Source organism: Engystomops pustulosus, chromosome 11 (assembly GCF_040894005.1).
Source record: "Engystomops pustulosus chromosome 11, aEngPut4.maternal, whole genome shotgun sequence".
In the NCBI taxonomy this organism is placed as follows: Eukaryota; Metazoa; Chordata; class Amphibia; order Anura; family Leptodactylidae; genus Engystomops; species Engystomops pustulosus.
The window spans coordinates 8,242,733-8,263,483 of record NC_092421.1 but is presented as its reverse complement, the minus strand read 5'-3'; the positions used below and the strand labels follow the sequence as shown (position 1 = coordinate 8,263,483).

The 20,751-nt window shown below is 47.4% G+C and overlaps 3 protein-coding genes across 4 annotated transcripts in view; all 3 read right to left on the bottom strand.

Annotated features, from left to right (window-relative positions):
* The window catches only part of LOC140106078 (uncharacterized), a 48,669-nt gene extending 34,230 nt beyond the window's left edge, over positions 1-14,439 (bottom strand). Inside the window, exons 1-3 of the mRNA XM_072130288.1 lie at positions 14,352-14,439; positions 12,524-12,662; positions 11,253-11,429 (exon numbers count right to left, since the gene is read on the bottom strand). Of these exons, the coding sequence (XP_071986389.1) occupies positions 11,253-11,429; positions 12,524-12,595 (249 nt within the window). The 5' untranslated portion in view covers positions 12,596-12,662; positions 14,352-14,439. The remainder of the gene's footprint in view (positions 1-11,252; positions 11,430-12,523; positions 12,663-14,351) is intronic.
* Positions 1-20,751, bottom strand: part of LOC140106026 (uncharacterized) — a 582,332-nt gene that overhangs the window by 433,944 nt on the left and 127,637 nt on the right. The window lies entirely within an intron of this gene.
* LOC140106109 (uncharacterized) overlaps positions 18,517-20,751 on the bottom strand; it is a 32,321-nt gene continuing 30,086 nt past the window's right edge. The window contains exon 7 of the mRNA XM_072130350.1: positions 18,517-19,828. Coding sequence (XP_071986451.1) covers positions 18,963-19,828 — 866 coding nt within the window. The 3' untranslated portion in view covers positions 18,517-18,962. The remainder of the gene's footprint in view (positions 19,829-20,751) is intronic.

The window sequence follows — 20,751 nt, the reverse complement described above, 5'->3', positions numbered from 1 at the left end:
CAGCTCTTACAGTAAAGAACCAACTCCTGAGGAGGCTATTCTACACATTCACAGCTCTTACAGTAAAGAACCAGCTCCTGAGGAGACTATTCTACACATCCACAGCTCATACAGTAAAGAACCAGCTCCTGAGGAGACTATTCTACACATTCACAGCTCTTACAGTAAAGAACCAGCTCCTGAGGAGACTATTCTACAGACTCACAGCTCTTACAGTAAAGAACCAGCTCCTGAGGAGACTATTCTACACATTTACAGCCCTTACAGTACAGAACCAGCTCCTGAGGAGACTATTCTACAGTCACAGCTCTTACAGTAAGGAACCAGCTCCTGAGGAGACTATTCTACACATTCACAGCTCTTACAGTAAAGAACCAGCTCCTGAGGAGACTATTCTACACATCCACAGCTCTTACAGTAAGGAACCAGCTCCAGAGGAGACTATTCTACACATCCACAGCTCTTACAGTAAGGAACCAGCTCCAGAGGAGACTATTCTACACATTCACAGCTCTTACAGTAAAGAACCAGCTCCTGAGGAGACTATTCTACACATCCACAGCTCTTACAGTAAGGAACCAGCTCCTGAGGAGACTATTCTACACATTCACAGCTCTTACAGTAAAGAACCAGCTCCTGAGGAGACTATTCTACACATTCACAGCTCTTACAGTAAAGAACCAGCTCCTGAGGAGACTATTCTACACATTCACAGCTCTTACAGTAAAGAACCAGCTCCTGAGGAGACTATTCTACACATCCACAGCTCTTACAGTATAGAACCAGCTCCTGAGGAGACTGTTCTACACATCCACAGCTCTTACAGTAAAGAACCAGCTCCTGAGGAGACTATTCTACACATCCACAGCTCATACAGTAAAGAACCAGCTCCTGAGGAGACTATTCTACACATTCACAGCTCTTACAGTAAAGAACCAGCTCCTGAGGAGACTATTCTACACATCCACAGCTCTTACAGTAAAGAACCAGCTCCTGAGGAGGCTATTCTACAGACTCACAGCTCTTACAGTAAAGAACCAGCTCCTGAGGAGACTATTCTACACATTCACAGCCCTTACAGTAAGGAACCAGCTCCTGAGGAGACTATTCTACAGTCACAGCTCTTACAGTAAGGAACCAGCTCCTGAGGAGACTATTCTACACATTCACAGCTCTTACAGTAAAGAACCAGCTCCTGAGGAGACTATTCTACACATCCACAGCTCATACAGTAAAGAACCAGCTCCTGAGGAGACTATTCTACACATCCACAGCTCTTACAGTAAAGAACCAGCTCCTGAGGAGACTATTCTACACATTCACAGCTCTTACAGTAAAGAACCAGCTCCTGAGGAGACTATTCTACACATTCACAGCTCTTACAGTAAAGAACCAGCTCCTGAGGAGACTATTCTACACATCCACAGCTCATACAGTAAAGAACCAGCTCCTGGGGAGACTATTCTACACATTCACAGCTCTTACAGTAAAGAACCAGCTCCTGAGGAGACTATTCTACACATCCACAGCTCTTACAGTAAAGAACCAGCTCCTGAGGAGAATATTCTACACATTCACAGCTCTTACAGTAAAGAACCAGCTCCTGAGGAGACTATTCTACACATTCACAGCTCTTACAGTAAAGAACCAGCTCCTGAGGAGACTATTCTACAGAATCACAGCTCTTACAGTAAAGAACCGGCTCCTGAGGAGACTATTCTACACATTCACAGCTCTTACAGTATAGAACCAGCTCCTGAGGAGACTATTCTACACATCCACAGCTCTTACAGTAAGGAACCAGCTCCTGAGGAGACTATTCTACACATCCACAGCTCTTACAGTAAAGAACCAGCTCCTGAGGAGACTATTCTACACATTCACAGCTCTTACAGTAAGGAACCAGCTCCTGAGGAGACTATTCTACACATCCACAGCTCTTACAGTATAGAACCAGCTCCTGAGGAGGCTATTCTACACATTCACAGCTCTTACAGTAAAGAACCAGCTCCTGAGGAGACTATTCTACACATTCACAGCTCTTACAGTAAAGAACCAGCTCCTGAGGAGACTATTCTACACATCCACAGCTCTTACAGTATAGAACCTGCTCCTGAGGAGACTGTTCTACACATCCACAGCTCTTACAGTAAAGAACCAGCTCCTGAGGAGACTATTCTACACATCCACAGCTCATACAGTAAAGAACCAGCTCCTGAGGAGACTATTCTACACATTCACAGCTCTTACAGTAAAGAACCAGCTCCTGAGGAGACTATTCTACACATCCACAGCTCTTACAGTAAAGAACCAGCTCCTGAGGAGGCTATTCTACAGACTCACAGCTCTTACAGTAAAGAACCAGCTCCTGAGGAGACTATTCTACACATTCACAGCCCTTACAGTAAGGAACCAGCTCCTGAGGAGACTATTCTACACATTCACAGCTCTTACAGTAAAGAACCAGCTCCTGAGGAGACTATTCTACACATCCACAGCTCATACAGTAAAGAACCAGCTCCTGAGGAGACTATTCTACACATCCACAGCTCTTACAGTAAAGAACCAGCTCCTGAGGAGACTATTCTACACATTCACAGCTCTTACAGTAAAGAACCAGCTCCTGAGGAGACTATTCTACACATTCACAGCTCTTACAGTAAAGAACCAGCTCCTGGGGAGACTATTCTACACATTCACAGCTCTTACAGTAAAGAACCAGCTCCTGAGGAGACTATTCTACACATCCACAGCTCATACAGTAAAGAACCAGCTCCTGGGGAGACTATTCTACACATTCACAGCTCTTACAGTAAAGAACCAGCTCCTGAGGAGACTATTCTACACATCCACAGCTCTTACAGTAAAGAACCAGCTCCTGAGGAGAATATTCTACACATTCACAGCCCTTACAGTAAAGAACCGGCTCCTGAGGAGACTATTCTACACATTCACAGCTCTTACAGTATAGAACCAGCTCCTGAGGAGACTATTCTACACATCCACAGCTCTTACAGTAAGGAACCAGCTCCTGAGGAGACTATTCTACACATCCACAGCTCTTACAGTAAGGAACCAGCTCCTGAGGAGACTAGTCTACACATCCACAGCTCTTACAGTATAGAACCAGCTCCTGAGGAGGCTATTCTACACATTCACAGCTCTTACAGTAAAGAACCAGCTCCTGAGGAGACTATTCTACACATTCACAGCTCTTACAGTAAAGAACCAGCTCCTGAGGAGACTATTCTACACATCCACAGCTCTTACAGTAAAGAACCGGCTCCTGAGGAGACTATTCTACACATTCACAGCTCTTACAGTAAAGAACCAGCTCCTGGGGAGACTATTCTACACATTCACAGCCCTTACAGTAAAGAACCAGCTCCTGAGGAGACTATTCTACACATTCACAGCACTTACAGTAAAGAACCAGCTCCTGAGGAGACTATTCTACACATTCACAGCTCTTACAGTAAAGAACCAGCTCCTGAGGAGACTATTCTACACATTCACAGCTCTTACAGTAAAGAACCAGCTCCTGAGGAGACTATTCTACACATCACAGCTCTTACAGTAAGAACCAGCTCCTGAGGAGACTATTCTACACATTCACAGCTCTTACAGTAAGGAACCAGCTCCTGAGGAGGCTATTCTACACATTCACAGCTCTTACAGTAAGGAACCAGCTCCTGAGGAGACTATCCTACACATTCACAGCTCTTACAGTAAGGAACCAGCTCCTGAGGAGACTATTCTACACATTCACAGCTCTTACAGTAAGGAACCAGCTCCTGAGGAGACTATTCTACACATTCACAGCTCTTACAGTAAAGAACCAGCTCCTGAGGAGACTATTCTACACATTCACAGCTCTTACAGTAAAGAACCAGCTCCTGGGGAGACTATTCTACACATTCACAGCTCTTACAGTAAGGAACCAGCTCCTGAGGAGGCTATTCTACACATTCACAGCTCTTACAGTAAAGAACCAGCTCCTGAGGAGACTATTCTACACATTCACAGCTCTTACAGTAAAGAACCAGCTCCTGAGGAGACTATTCTACACATCCACAGCTCTTACAGTAAAGAACCGGCTCCTGAGGAGACTATTCTACACATTCACAGCTCTTACAGTAAAGAACCAGCTCCTGGGGAGACTATTCTACACATTCACAGCCCTTACAGTAAAGAACCAGCTCCTGAGGAGACTATTCTACACATTCACAGCACTTACAGTAAAGAACCAGCTCCTGAGGAGACTATTCTACACATTCACAGCTCTTACAGTAAAGAACCAGCTCCTGAGGAGACTATTCTACACATTCACAGCTCTTACAGTAAAGAACCAGCTCCTGAGGAGACTATTCTACACATCACAGCTCTTACAGTAAGAACCAGCTCCTGAGGAGACTATTCTACACATTCACAGCTCTTACAGTAAGGAACCAGCTCCTGAGGAGGCTATTCTACACATTCACAGCTCTTACAGTAAGGAACCAGCTCCTGAGGAGACTATCCTACACATTCACAGCTCTTACAGTAAGGAACCAGCTCCTGAGGAGACTATTCTACACATTCACAGCTCTTACAGTAAGGAACCAGCTCCTGAGGAGACTATTCTACACATTCACAGCTCTTACAGTAAAGAACCAGCTCCTGAGGAGACTATTCTACACATTCACAGCTCTTACAGTAAAGAACCAGCTCCTGGGGAGACTATTCTACACATTCACAGCTCTTACAGTAAGGAACCAGCTCCTGAGGAGGCTATTCTACACATTCACAGCTCTTACAGTAAAGAACCAGCTCCTGAGGAGACTATTCTACACATTCACAGCTCTTACAGTAAAGAACCAGCTCCTGAGGAGACTATTCTACACATTCACAGCTCTTACAGTAAAGAACCAGCTCCTGAGGAGACTATTCTACACATTCACAGCTCTTACAGTACAGAACCAGCTCCTGAGGAGACTATTTTACACATCACAGCTCTTACAGTAAGAACCAGCTCCTGAGGAGACTATTCTACACATTCACAGCTCTTACAGTAAAGAACCAGCTCCTGAGGAGACTATTCTACACATCACAGCTCTTACAGTAAGAACCAGCTCCTGAGGAGACTATTCTACACATTCACAGCTCTTACAGTAAAGAACCAGCTCCTGAGGAGACTATTCTACACATCACAGCTCTTACAGTAAGAACCAGCTCCTGAGGAGACTATTCTACACATTCACAGCTCTTACAGTAAGGAACCAGCTCCTGAGGAGGCTATTCTACACATTCACAGCTCTTACAGTAAGGAACCAGCTCCTGAGGAGACTATCCTACACATTCACAGCTCTTACAGTAAGGAACCAGCTCCTGAGGAGACTATTCTACACATTCACAGCTCTTACAGTAAGGAACCAGCTCCTGAGGAGACTATTCTACACATTCACAGCTCTTACAGTAAAGAACCAGCTCCTGAGGAGACTATTCTACACATTCACAGCTCTTACAGTAAAGAACCAGCTCCTGGGGAGACTATTCTACACATTCACAGCTCTTACAGTAAGGAACCAGCTCCTGAGGAGGCTATTCTACACATTCACAGCTCTTACAGTAAAGAACCAGCTCCTGAGGAGACTATTCTACACATTCACAGCTCTTACAGTAAAGAACCAGCTCCTGAGGAGACTATTCTACACATTCACAGCTCTTACAGTAAAGAACCAGCTCCTGAGGAGACTATTCTACACATTCACAGCTCTTACAGTACAGAACCAGCTCCTGAGGAGACTATTTTACACATCACAGCTCTTACAGTAAGAACCAGCTCCTGAGGAGACTATTCTACACATTCACAGCTCTTATAGTAAAGAACCAACTCTCGGGGAGACTATTCTACACATTCACAGCTCTTACAGTGAAGAACCAGCTCCTGAGGAGACTATTCTACACATTCACAGCTCTTACAGTAAAGAACCAACTCTCGGGGAGACTATTCTACACATCCACAGCTCTTACAGTAAAGAACCAACTCTCGGGGAGACTATTCTACACATTCACAGCTCTTACAGTGAAGAACCAGCTCCTGAGGAGACTATTCTACAGAGTCACAGCTCTTACAGTAAAGAACCGGCTCCTGAGGAGACTATTCTACAGAGTCACAGCTCTTACAGTAAAGAACCAGCTCCTGAGGAGACTATTCTACACATCCACAGCTCTTACAGTAAAGAACCAGCTCCTGAGGAGACTATTGTACACATCCACAGCTCTTACAGTAAAGAACCAGCTCCTGAGGAGACTATTCTACACATTCACAGCTCTTACAGTAAGGAACCAGCTCCTGAGGAGACTATTCTACACATTCACAGCTCTTACAGTAAAGAACCAGCTCCTGAGGAGACTATTCTACAGAGTCACAGCTCTTACAGTACAGAACCAGCTCCTGAGGAGACTATTCTACACATCACAGCTCTTACAGTAAAGAACCTGCTCCTGAGGAGGCTATTCTACACATTCACAGCTCTTACAGTAAAGAACCAGCTCCTGAGGAGACTATTCTACAGAGTCACAGCTCTTACAGTAAAGAACCAGCTCCTGAGGAGACTATTGTACACATCCACAGCTCTTACAGTAAAGAACCAGCTCCTGGGGAGACTATTCTAAACATTCACAGCTCTTACAGTAAAGAACCAGCTCCTGAGGAGACTATTCTACACATTCACAGCTCTTACAGTAAAGAACCAGCTCCTGAGGAGACTATTCTACAGTCACAGCTCTTACAGTAAAGAACCAGCTCCTGAGGAGACTATTCTACACATTCACAGCTCTTACAGTAAGGAACCAGCTCCGGAGGAGACTATTCTACACATCCACAGCTCTTACAGTAAAGAACCAGCTCCTGAGGAGACTATTCTACACATCCACAGCTCTTACAGTAAGGAAGCAGCTCCTGAGGAGACTATTCTACACTATCACAGCTCTTACAGTAAAGAACCAGCTCCTGAGGAGACTATTCTACACATTCACAGCTCTTACAGTAAAGAACCAGCTCCTGAGGAGACTATTCTACACATTCACAGCTCTTACAGTAAGGAACCAGCTCCTGAGGAGACTATTCTACACATTCACAGCTCTTACAGTAAGGAACCAGCTCCTGAGGAGACTATTCTACACATCCACATATCTTAAAGCACAGAACCAGCTCCTGAGGAGACTATTCTACACATTCACAGCTCTTACAGTAAAGAACCAGCTCCTGAGGAGACTATTCTACACATCCACAGCCCTTACAGTAAGGAACCAGCTCCTGAGGAGACTATTCTACACATCCACAGCCCTTACAGTAAAGAACCAGCTCCTGAGGAGACTATTCTACACATTCACAGCTCTTACAGTAAAGAACCAGCTCCTGGGGAGACTATTCTACACATTCACAGCTCTTACAGTAAAGAACCAGCTCCTGAGGAGACTATTCTACACATTCACAGCTCTTACAGTAAAGAACCAGCTCCTGAGGAGACTATTCTACACATTCACAGCTCTTACAGTACAGAACCAGCTCCTGAGGAGACTATTCTACACATTCACAGCTCTTACAGTAAAGAACCAACTCTCGGGGAGACTATTCTACACATTCACAGCTCTTACAGTGAAGAACCAGCTCCTGAGGAGACTATTCTACACATCCACAGCTCTTACAGTAAAGAACCAACTCTCGGGGAGACTATTCTACACATTCACAGCTCTTACAGTGAAGAACCAGCTCCTGAGGAGACTATTCTACAGAGTCACAGCTCTTACAGTAAAGAACCGGCTCCTGAGGAGACTATTCTACAGAGTCACAGCTCTTACAGTAAAGAACCAGCTCCTGAGGAGACTATTCTACACATCCACAGCTCTTACAGTAAAGAACCAGCTCCTGAGGAGACTATTGTACACATCCACAGCTCTTACAGTAAAGAACCAGCTCCTGAGGAGACTATTCTACACATTCACAGCTCTTACAGTAAAGAACCAGCTCCTGAGGAGACTATTCTACAGAGTCACAGCTCTTACAGTAAAGAACCAGCTCCTGAGGAGACTATTGTACACATCCACAGCTCTTACAGTAAAGAACCAGCTCCTGGGGAGACTATTCTAAACATTCACAGCTCTTACAGTAAAGAACCAGCTCCTGAGGAGACTATTCTACACATTCACAGCTCTTACAGTAAAGAACCAGCTCCTGAGGAGACTATTCTACAGTCACAGCTCTTACAGTAAAGAACCAGCTCCTGACGAGACTATTCTACACATCCACAGCTCTTACAGTATAGAACCAGCTCCTGAGGAGACTATTCTACAGTCACAGCTCTTACAGTAAAGAACCAGCTCCTGAGGAGACTATTCTACACATCCACAGCTCTTACAGTAAAGAACCAGCTCCTGAGGAGACTATTCTACACATCCACAGCTCTTACAGTAAAGAACCAGCTCCTGAGGAGACTATTCTACACATCCACAGCTCTTACAGTAAAGAACCAGCTCCTGAGGAGACTATTCTACACATCCACAGCTCTTACAGTAAAGAACCAGCTCCTGAGGAGACTATTCTACAGTCACAGCTCTTACAGTAAAGAACCAGCTCCTGAGGAGACTATTCTACACATCCACAGCTCTTACAGTATAGAACCAGCTCCTGAGGAGACTATTCTACACATTCACAGCTCTTACAGTAAAGAACCAGCTCCTGAGGAGACTATTCTACAGTCACAGCTCTTACAGTAAAGAACCAGCTCCTGAGGAGACTATTCTACACATTCACAGCTCTTACAGTAAAGAACCAGCTCCTGAGGAGACGGTTCTACACATTCACAGCTCTTACAGTAAGGAACCAGCTCCTGAGGAGACTATTCTACACATTCACAGCTCTTACAGTAAAGAACCAGCTCCTGAGGAGACTATTCTACACATCCACAGCTCTTACAGTAAAGAACCAGCTCCTGAGGAGGCTATTCTACACATCCACAGCTCTTACAGTAAAGAACCAGCTCCTGAGGAGACTATTCTACACATCCACAGCTCTTACAGTAAAGAACCAGCTCCTGAGGAGGCTATTCTACACATCCATAGCTCTTACAGTAAAGAACCAGCTCCAGCGGAGACTACTGTAAGAGCTGTGAATGTGTAGAATAGTCTCCTCAGGAGCTGGTTCTTTACTGTAAGAGCTGTGATTCTGTAGAATAGCCTCCTCAGGAGCTGGTTCTTTACTGTAAGAGCTGTGACTCTGTAGAATAGTCTCCTCAGGAGCTGGTTCTTTACTGTAAGAGCTGTGGATGTGTAGAATAGTCTCCTCAGGAGCTGGTTCCTTACTGTAAGAGCTGTGGATGTGTAGAATAGCCTCCTCAGGAGCTGGTTCTTTACTGTAAGAGCTGTGAATGTGTAGAATAGTCTCCTCAGGAGCTGGTTCCTTACTGTAAGAGCTGTGAATGTGTAGAACAGTCTCCTCAGGAGCTGGTTCTGTACTGTAAGAGCTGTGAATGTGTAGAATAGTCTCCTCAGGAGCTGGTTCTTTACTGTAAGAGCTGTGACTCTGTAGAATAGTCTCCTCAGGAGCTGGTTCTTTACTGTAAGAGCTGTGAATGTGTAGAATAGTCTCCTCAGGAGCTGGTTCTTTACTGTAAGAGCTGTGACTGTAGAATAGTCTCCTCTGGAGCTGGTTCTATACTGTAAGAGCTGTGGATGTGTAGAATAGCCTCCTCAGGAGCTGGTTCTTTACTGTAAGAGCTGTGGATGTGTAGAATAGTCTCCTCAGGAGCTGGTTCTTTACTGTAAGAGCTGTGGATGTGTAGAATAGTCTCCTCAAGAGCTGGTTCTTTACTGTAAGAGCTGTGACTCTGTAGAATATTCTCCTCAGGAGCTGGTTCTTTACTGTAAGAGCTGTGACTCTGTAGAATAGTCTCCTCAGGAGCTGGTTCTTTATTGTAAGAGCTGTGAATGTGTAGAATAGTCTCCCCGGGAGTTGGTTCTTTACTGTAAGAGCTGTGAATGTGTAGAATAGTCTCCTCAGGAGCTGGTTCTTTACTGTAAGAGCTGTGAATGTGTAGAATAGTCTCCTCAGGATCTGGTTCTTTACTGTAGGAGCTGTGAATGTGTAGAATAGTCTCCTCAGGAGCAGGTTCCTTACTGTAAGAGCTGTGAATGTGTAGAATAGTCTCCTCAGGAGCTGGTTCTTTACTGTAAGAGCTGTGAATGTGCAGAATAGTCTCCTCAGGAGCTGGTTCTTTACTGTAAGAGCTGTGGATGTGTAGAATAGTCTCCTCAGGAGCTGGTTCTTTACTGTTAGAGCTGTGGATGTGTAGAATAGCCTCCTCAGGAGCTGGTTCTTTACTGTAAGAGCTGTGAATGTGTAGAATAGTCTCCCCAGGAGCTGGTTCTATACTGTAAGAGCTGTGGATGTGTAGAATAGTCTCCTCAGGAGCTGGTTCTATACTGTAAGAGCTGTGGATGTGTAGAATAGTCTCCTCAGGAGCTGGTTCTTTACTGTAAGAGCTGTGGATGTGTAGAATAGTCTCCTCAGGAGCTGGTTCTATACTGTAAGAGCTGTGGATGTGTACAATAGTCTCCTCAGGAGCTGGTTCTTTACTGTAAGAGCTGTGAATGTGTAGAATAGTCTCCCCAGGAGCTGGTTCTATACTGTAAGAGCTGTGGATGTGTAGAATAGTCTCCTCAGGAGCTGGTTCTATACTGTAAGAGCTGTGGATGTGTAGAATAGTCTCCTCATGAGCTGGTTCTTTACTGTAAGAGCTGTGGATGTGTAGAATAGTCTCCTCAGGAGCTGGTTCCTTACTGTAAGAGCTGTGAATGTGTAGAATAGTCTCCTCAGGAGCTGGTTCTTTACTGTAAGAGCTGTGGATGTGTAGAATAGCCTCCTCAGGAGCTGGTTCTATACTGTAAGAGCTGTGGATGTGTACAATAGTCTCCTCAGGAGCTGGTTCTTTACTGTAAGAGCTGTGAATGTGTAGAATAATCTCCTCTGGAGCTGGTTCTTTACTGTAAGAGCTGTGGATGTGTAGAATAGTCTCCTCAGGAGCTGGTTCTTTACTGTAAGAGCTGTGAATCTGTAGAATAGTCTCCTCGGGAGCTGGTTCTTTACTGTAAGAGCTGTGAATCTGTAGCATAGTATCCTTGGGAGCTGGTTCTTTACTGTAAAAGCAAGGAATCAATGGGACACCTACCAGGCCTTACAATATCCTACACAATGTCCCAGTATTGCTCACCTCTCCGCTCAGCAGCTCAATGATCTTGTTGGTGAGCTCCAGGATCTTCTCCCCACTGCTCTCAGATATCATAGAGTGGGGTAGAGGCTCTATAATAGGGTTCCAGGGCCTCTTTCCTCCAGGCCCTGAGCTGTACATTTTCGCTTTACTTGAAGTTTTCTTAACAATGATGTATTCCTGTGCATCAAACAAGAGACATTGATGAGGACACGTATCATCGCCTGGTAACAATGCTAGGACTGTGTTTGGATCAGTGGCACCAGGAGATTACATGCACCCACTTGTATTAACTGCCTGCTATCCCGCAGCGCTAAGCTCATTGTGTAATCCTAGGACTGGCAGAGGCCCTCCAGGACCAGGCCCTGACTATGTCATGTACTACAACAACTAAACACTTGTATGCTGTGAGAAGTGCCAAAAGAAGAAGGGTGAGGGGCGGCCTAGAAGGTGGCTCAAAATAACAAACATCTGATCTGCGAATACTGTAACCCCTAAGGACCTGGAACAGAAATATAGGTCCAGGTCAGAAGGTTATTCCACGGTGACAGCACTGGAGGTAACATCATACCCCAGTACATCATACCCCAGCGCATCATACCCCAGCGCATCATACCCCAGCACATCATACCCCAGTACATCATACCCCAGCGCATCATACCCCAGCGCATCATACCCCAGCGCATCATACCCCAGCGCATCATACCCCAGCGCATCATACTCCAGTACGTCATACCCCAGCGCGTCATACCCCAGCGCGTCATACCCCAGCGCGTCACACCCCAGCGCGTCATACCCCAGCGCGTCATACCCCAGTACGTCATACACCAGCGCGTCATACCCCAGTACATCATACCCCAGTACATCATACCCCAGCGCGTCATACCCCTGCGCGTCATACCCCAGCGCGTCATACCCCAGCGCATCATACCCTAGCGCATCATACCCCAGCGCATCATACTCCAGTACGTCATACCCCAGCGCGTCATACCCCAGCGCGTCATACCCCAGCGCGTCACACCCCAGCGCGTCACACCCCAGCGCGTCATACCCCAGCGCGTCATACCCCAGCGCGTCATACCCCAGCGCATCATACCCCAGCGCATCATACCCCAGCGCGTCACACCCCAGCGCGTCACACCCCAGCGCGTCATACCCCAGTGCGTCATACCCCAGTACATCACACATCAGTACATTATACCCCAGCGCGTCACACCCCAGTATTAATACAGATAAGAATGATGTCATGTGATATATTACCCAGAATCCCTCACCTCTCCAGTCAGCAGGTGGATGATCTCCAGAGTGAGGTTCAGTATACCCTCAGTCACATGACTTTGGTCCATCCTCTCAGAGTCATGTGACGTTTACAGGAAGTTGCTGGAGAGGCATCAAGTGACTTCTCCCCTCCACCTGGTGAGTAATGAGATAAATATTCTTATAATAAAGAAATATCGAGCTGAGAACCTGAACACATATAATATGACATTATGTGACATTGGAAGGAGGGGGTGTCAATTGTTGTCATGGCAACTCAGGGCCTTACTGAACCCTAAGGGACGTCTTGAACAACAACTAGGTTGTGTGTGAGTTGCAATAATTGTATACCGCAACATTACAAAATGTGCATAGCTCCCAACCATCCCGAATTGGCCGGGACAATCCCGTTTTTTTAACTTTTCCCCGCGGTCAGATAGTCCCAGATATTCCCTCCAGGTCCCGCACTGGCAGAGGATTGTCCCGACTCTGTGTCCCATCTAGTAAATACTTTCAAAGCCTGAACTTGCGATACTGAATGGCTTCTACAGACATCGGGCAGGGAATCCTTTTGAGAGATGTGTTGGGTTAACAGAGAGCAGGGACCACGTCATCAGGTTCAGATCACCATCTGTCCATATATGGTCTCAACATCTCCTAGGGATTCCCCAGACACAAGGTTCAATTAAATAAATTTTTGCCTAACCCGGGATTCGAACCCCAGACCCTCTGCAGTCTGTATATATGGTGAGTGTTTGATCTCAAACCACCTCAAAAACATAAAAAATCCTAGAAATACTCACCTCTGCTGCTTTTCATCTTGATCCCGGTGCTGTCCATCGCTAGTCTTGTGACACCGGGATCACCCAGAAAAGAGTTATAATTCGCAGCACGGAGCGCAGGGACAAGATGTCCAGTGCTCCGGGCTGCTAATTTTGCACGACCTCGCATCTCCCTCTCCCATGCTGCCTGGGGCACTGGACATCTTGTCCCTGCGCTCCGTGCTGCTAATTCTAAGTTTCTTATCTAGGTGATCAAGGTGAAAAGGAGGCGAGTATTTCTAGTTTTTTTTTCTGTTTTTGAGGTGGTTGGTTTCCTTTGACAATTGGAAGCAATAAAACACCAAGTGAAACATTTATAGGGGTCTGAATACTTTCCGTACCATATTTATACACACACATAGAACATCAGTCTCCTCCCCCTGTATATATATATATATATATATATATATATATATATATACGCACATATATACATATACTGTCTGTCTCCTCCCCTGTATATATTTGTGTGTATATATATATATACACTCTGTCTCCTCCCCATATATATATACACACATATACTGTCTCCTTCCCTGTATATATATATATATATATATATATATATACACACCTGTTTATATATACGTATATATATTCTCCTCCCCCTATATATATATGTGTATATATAATTTCTCCTCCCTCCGTATATTGTGTCCCTTCCCCCTGTACATATATACACAGTCTCCTCCCCCGGTATATATGTATTTATATATGTTCAGTCTCCTCCCCTGTACATATATATACTGTCTCCTCCCCCTGTATATATATAATGTCTCCTCCCCCTTTATGTATTGCATTTTTTATGTGTATAGTCTCCTCCCCCTGTATATATGTGTATATAATGTCTCCTCCCCCTGTATATATATGTGTATATACACCCTGTGTAGCTGTGTAATAGTATGAGGTATTCTGCGCCTCCTGTGTAATGCGGGCGATCAGGAGACACAATTGCTCCCCGGTAGTGCAGCGCCCTCCTGCGGCGGGCTGAGGCAGTGCGGGTGTGAGGTGCAGGGTACATTACATGAAGTGCCGGCAGCTCTGCGATCTCTCCGCCCCGTCCGTCTTCTGAAGGATTCACCGGAAGTGACTTCTTCCATTTCCGGTCTGTGCCTGCGGCTAGTATCCTCGCTTCGCGCATGTGCGGGATGTATAGTTCTGCTGTTGCACAGATGTGGACTACATCTCCCGGCATGCAGTGCCCGCCATGATGACGTCACGGGGCCATTGTGGCTCATGGTTGGGAAATAGTTGAAACGTCTTTATACTGCAGCAGCTAAATCCCACCTCCAAACCTTTGGAGTGGTGAGGAAAGATTCCCCCTAAGCCTTTTACCCTGCCCCTTACTCTACCCCACATAGTGGCCCCTCATATTGTAGGCTCCTCTTCATACTGTGACCCCCAACAGCTTTCTTTATACTGTGACCCCTCAGCTCCCTCTCATAGTGCCCCCCAACAGCTCCTCTTTATAATGTGCCCCCCAACAGCTCCTCTTTATAATGTGCCCCCCAACAGCTCCTCTTTATAATGTGCCCCCCAACAGCTCCTCTTATAGTGCCCCCCCCAGCAGCTTCCCTTTATTATGTGACACCCTCAGCTCCATCTCAGTGTCCCCCCCGCAGCTCCCTCTTGTAGTGTCCTCCCAGCAGCTCCCTCTTGTAGTGTCCTCCCAGCAGCTCCCTCTCGTAGTGTCCCCCCAGCAGCTTCCTCTTGTAGTGTCCCCCCAGCAGCTCCCTCTCGTAGTGTCCCCCCAGCAGCCCCCTCTCGTAGTGTCCCCCCAGCAGCTCCCTCTCGTAGTGTCCTCCCAGCAGTTCCTTTTTGTAGTGTTCCATCAGCAGATCCCTCTCGTAGTGTCCTCCCAGCAGCTCCCTCTCGTAGTGTCCTCCCAGCAGCTCCCTCTCGTAGTGTCCCCCCAGCAGCTCCCTCTCGTAGTGTTCCCTTCGCAGCTCCCTTTCGTAGTGTCCCCCCGCAGCTCCCTCTCGTAGTGTTCCCCCCGCAGCTCCCTTTTGTAGTGTCCCCCCAGCAGCTCCCTCTCGTAGTGTCCCCCCAGCAGCTCCCTCTCGTAGTGTCCCCCCAGCAGCTCCCTCGCAGTGTCCCCCCGCAGCTCCCTCTCGTAGTGTCCACCCAGCAGCTCCCTCTTGTAGTGTCCCCCCAGCAGCTCCCTCTCCTAGTGTCCCCCCAGCAGCTCCCTCTCCTAGTGTCCCCCCAGCAGCTCCCTCTTGTAGTGTCCCCCCAGCAGCTCCCTCTCCTAGTGTCCCCCGAGCAGCTCCCTCTTGTAGTGTCCCCCCAGCAGCTCCCTCTTGTAGTGTCCTCCCAGCAGCTCCCTCTTGTAGTGTTCCATCAGCAGATCCCTCTCGTAGTGTCCTCCCAGCAGCTCCCTCTCGTAGTGTCCCCCCAGCAGCTCCCTCTCGTAGTGTCCCCCCAGCAGCTCCCTCTCGTAGTGTCCTCCCAGCAGCTCCCTCTCGTAGTGTCCCCCCGGCAGCTCCCTCTCGTAGTGTTCCCCCAGCAGCTCCCTCTCGTAGTGTCCCCCCAGCAGCTCCCTCTCGTAGTGTCCCCCCAGCAGCTCCCTTTCGTAGTGTCCCCTAAGAAGCTCCCTCTCGTAGTGTCCCCCCAGCAGCTCCCTCTTGCAGTGTTCCCCCGGCAGCTCCCTCTCGTAGTGTCCCCCTAGCAGCTCCCTCACGTAGTGTCCCCCCAGCAGCTCACTTTCGTAGTGTCCCCCCCGCAGCTCCCTCTCGTAGTGTCCCCCCCGCAGCTCCCTCTCGTAGTGTCCCCCCAGTAGCTCCCTTTCGTAGTGTCCCCTCAGCAGCTCCCCTCATAGTGTCCCCCCAGCAGCTCCCCTCATAGTGTCCCCCCAGCAGCTCCCTCTCGTAGTGTCCCCCCAGCAGCTCCCTCTCGTAGTGTCCTCCCAGCAGCTCCCTCGTAGTGTCCCCCCAGCAGCTCCCTCTTGTAGTGTCCCCCCAGCAGCTCCCTCTGGTAATGTCCTCCCAGGAGCTCCCTCTCGTAGTGTCCCCCCAGCAGCTCCCTCTCGTAGTGTCCCCCCAGCAGCTCCCTCTCGTAGTGTCCCCCCAGCAGCTCCCTCTCGTAGTGTCCCCCCAGCAGCTCCCTCTCGTAGTGTCCCCCCAGCAGCTCCCTCTCGTAGTGTCCCCCCAGCAGCTCCCTCTCGTAGTGTCCCCCCAGCAGCTCCCTCTCGTAGTGTCCCCCCAGCAGCTCCCTCTCGTAGTGTCCCCCCAGCAGCTCCCTCGTAGTGTCAGGGCATAGATAGCGATGAGCACTGTAGTGGTGAAGGAGCCGTCAGCTCAGTTCCCCACTACAGAGAGCAGGAGATGAAATCACACAGCATCTCCTGCTTCATGCAGCTCAGTGACTACAGCTGCCGGGAGCAGGAGACGTCAGGTGAAGACGTCACCGCTCCTGTGTCTTACAGTGAATGGCTTTGGGGTCATTACTGGGGGCTGTGGGATATATTACTGGGGGCTTTGGGGTCATTACTGGGGGCTGTGGGATATATTACAGGGGGCTTTGGGGGACATTACTGGGGGCTGTGGGGAATATTACAGGGGGCGTTGGGGGACATTACTGGGGGCTGTGGGGAATATTACAGGGGGCTTTGGGGACATTACTGGGGGCTGTGGGGAATATTACAGGGGGCTTTGGGGACATTACTGGGGGCTGTGGGGAATATTACAGGGGGCTTTGGGGGACATTACTGGGGGCTGTGGGGAATATTACAAGGGGCTTTGGGGGACATTACTGGGGGCTGTGGGATATATTACAGGGGGCTTTGGGGACATTACTGGGGGCTGTGCGGAATATTACAGGGGGCTTTGGGGACATTACTGGTGGCTGTGAAGACTTTGCAGGGGGCTGTGGCGGACATCGGAGGCTGTGAGAACATTTGGGGGACTGTGAGGACATTCGGGGGGCTGTCTGGAAATTATTGGGGGCAACGGAGGAAGCTCTGGGGACATTACAGAGTGCTGTGGGGAACTTCTTAATGGTGGCTGTGGGGGACATTACTGGACGCTATGGAGACTTTACTTAGTGTAGGTATTATTAGGTGAGGGCACGATTAGGCAGGGCATTACTTACTTTGGGGTCACATTGAGGGCAAATTAGTGTAGGTTGCATTCTTACTTCAAGATTAGGGAACATTATTAGGTGGGTGGCACAATGAGGGGGTGTAATGTAAATTATGGGGCTTCATACCGTTGTGGGGGCAGTGATTGTCAGCTTTATTATAAAGTGTGGGGGCCATAATAGGTACCATGTACTGTGTGTGTAGGGAGAATAAAGAACATGAGATGTCTGTGGGTGATCTCCACAGGGAGGACACGTGGTTGAAGAGGAGACGTGGTGATGCCGGGACCTAATGGACACATCACCTGCCGTCACTGGATGTAACAAGTAGGGATTTCTGCTGTGTTTTCTGTAGCTCTATGTGTTGTCTGTAGCTTGTATATACAGGAGGAGGCATTACTGAAAGTGATATACATATGCATTGGGGCTATTGCCCCGGATCTTTTACCACCTTAGCAACGCCCTTCGTCCTGTTCCTCGTCCTGTGTACCTGAAGATGCAGAGGTGTTCATGTTCCTTAATGGTGGTGTGTGTGTGTGTGTCCGGCTCTGATCCACCTGTTCCTTGATGTGTATTTAAATGCTTTTATCAACTTTTGATGTGTGACATCTTTTTGTGTGTTTAGTATTAATTTCGAAATAAAAATTGTTTATTTATTTAGCCCATACACGCTGGCTTTCTATTCAGATCATATATTGTTTATAGTGTGTTGGCTCTGCAATATTGTACTTTAAATTTGGTACAAATGTCCACTATAATTGATGTATACAGGCGGCCGTGTATAAAGCTAAGAGGGAATGGAGACACGGGCCTTCCTATTGGTCTCTTGCGGCCGAGCCGTATAGCGGAGTGGCGGTCCTTTTTACCGCACCGGTAGAATGCCGACGAGTTATTGAGTTGGAAATGGGGAGGAGCCTGATCCTGGATGTCCTCATGAAGGGACAAGAACTTCGCCTAATTAACATCTATGGTCCCCAGTCCAAGTGGGACAGAGAAGTGTCTCTTTATGAGGATCAAGCCCTACCTTATTCCCCAAAAAGTATGGGTCAAGGGTAAAGTGGAACATCCAAAAAATAATATGACAATATTGAAGAAAAGCCGATGTCCATAAGTAATAAATATAGCAATTTTATTAATTACATAAATACAAAGTAGGAGAGCTAAAAACAATTAAAAAAGCATCCTGGGCGCTTTACATGTCCCCATGTCCCCAGTGCGCGGCAATAAACAGATAATTAAGCCTAAACAGGCTACACTTTACATGTGTAAGGCAACATCAATACAATGTACACTATTACACTGGGACCATAATTATGGTCAAACAGATGAACAATACAGAAAGTGCCAGGGTAGCCACAGTTTACCTGAATAAAGGACGTCAGTGTTAGGCACTGGGGGCAATAATCCCCACGCGTTTCGCCTGTACCTACAGGCTTCCTCCCCTGAGGAATTCAGTACTCTCTGAGTGCCCACGGTTTGAGTGGATGAAGGGCGTTTTTATGCTTGACTGTCGCTTTCGGCAAGACCTTGTAGTGAGGATTTCAGTGGACGGAACTAGTCAGTCACTTACCAACAGACACAGCTGACTGTGAACATTAGGACAGCTCCCCCCTTCGTGAATTTTTTGGTGCTTATTAAGGGATGATTTATGGGTAAACCCTAACCCACACTGTGAACACGAATATGGCTTCTCTCCCGTATGGATCTTCAGGTGCTCCATGAGAACCGACCTCCGAGCAAAATGGCTTCCACATTCTGAGCACGAAAATGGCTTCTCTCTTGTGTGAATTCTCTGATGGATAACAAAATCGTATTTATGGGTAAAACATTTCCCACATTCTGAGCATGAAAATGGCTTCTCTCCTGTGTGGATTTTCTCGTGCCTCATAATATCCGATTTATGCGTAAAACATTTGCCGCATTCTGCACATGAAAAGGGCTTGAGTCCTGTGTGAGTTCTCTGATGTTTAATGAGAGAAGATTTCTGGGTGAAGCATTTCCCACACTGCATACATGGATAGGGCTTCTCTCCCGTGTGAGTTCTCTCGTGTTTTATCACAGCTGACTTTTGCGCAAAGCATCTCCCGCATTCCAGACACGAGAACGGTTTCTCCCCCGTGTGAATTCTCTCGTGTTCGATAAGAACTGATTTTTGGGTGAAGCTTTTCCCACAATCTGAACAAGAATATGGCCGCTTGCCATTGTGAGTTCTCTTGTGTATAGAATGACTTGAGCTGAACTTGAAATGTTTGCCACATTCGGAGCACAGGGATTTTCTCCCTCGGCCGGGACCAAACGAGGATTCGTCACAATGGCAGAAATCAGAAGGAGACAGAGATATGTCTGGGGCAATGGCTGTTTTTCCAGATGGATCATGGGCAAGATTGTCTACCGCTTCATCATTTTTAAGTCTCATGAAGGTTTCTGCAGGGAGACAAAAAAAAGTATCATTATAAATATATTTTTACATTTCTGCTGAAGATCTTCCCATAAGGCTCCTCTGATACAGTGATGACTCCTCAGACCCTCAGTGATTGTAGGGGCCGCTCTCCTGTAGTATCAGGACTACATCGTATGTGGGAGTATGAGCTGCTAGGTATAAAGCTGCTGACTGCTCAGACCCTCAGTGATTGTAGGGGCCGCTCTCCTGTAGTATCAGGACTACATCGTATGTGGAAGTATGAGCTGCTAGGTATAAAGCTGCTGACTGCTCAGACCCTCAGTGATTGTAGGGGCCGCTCTCCTGTAGTATCAGGACTACATCGTATGTGGAAGTATGAGCTGCTAGGTATAAAGCTGCTGACTGCTCAGACCCTCAGTGATTGTAGGAGCCGCTCTCCTGTAGTATCAGGACTACATCGTATGTGGAAGTATGAGCTGCTAGGTATAAAGCTGCTGACTGCTCAGACCCTCAGTGATTGTAGGAGCCGCTCTCCTGTAGTATCAGGACTACATCGTATGTGGAAGTATGAGCTGCTAGGTATAAAGCTGCTGACTGCTCAGACCCTCAGTGATTGTAGGGGCCGCTCTCCTGTAGTATCAGGACTACATCGTATGTGGAAGTATGAGCTGCTATGTATAAAGCTGCTGACTGCTCAGACCCTCAGTGATTGTAGGGGCCGCTCTCCTGTAGTATCAGGACTACATCGTATGTGGAAGTATGAGCTGCTAGGTATAAAGCTGCTGACTGCTCAGACCCTCAGTGATTGTAGGGGCCGCTCTCCTGTAGTATCAGGACTACATCGTATGTGGAAGTATGAGCTGCTAGGTATAAAGCTGCTGACTGCTCAGACTCTCGGTGATTGTAGGGGCCGCTCTCCTGTAGTATCAGGACTACATCGTATGTG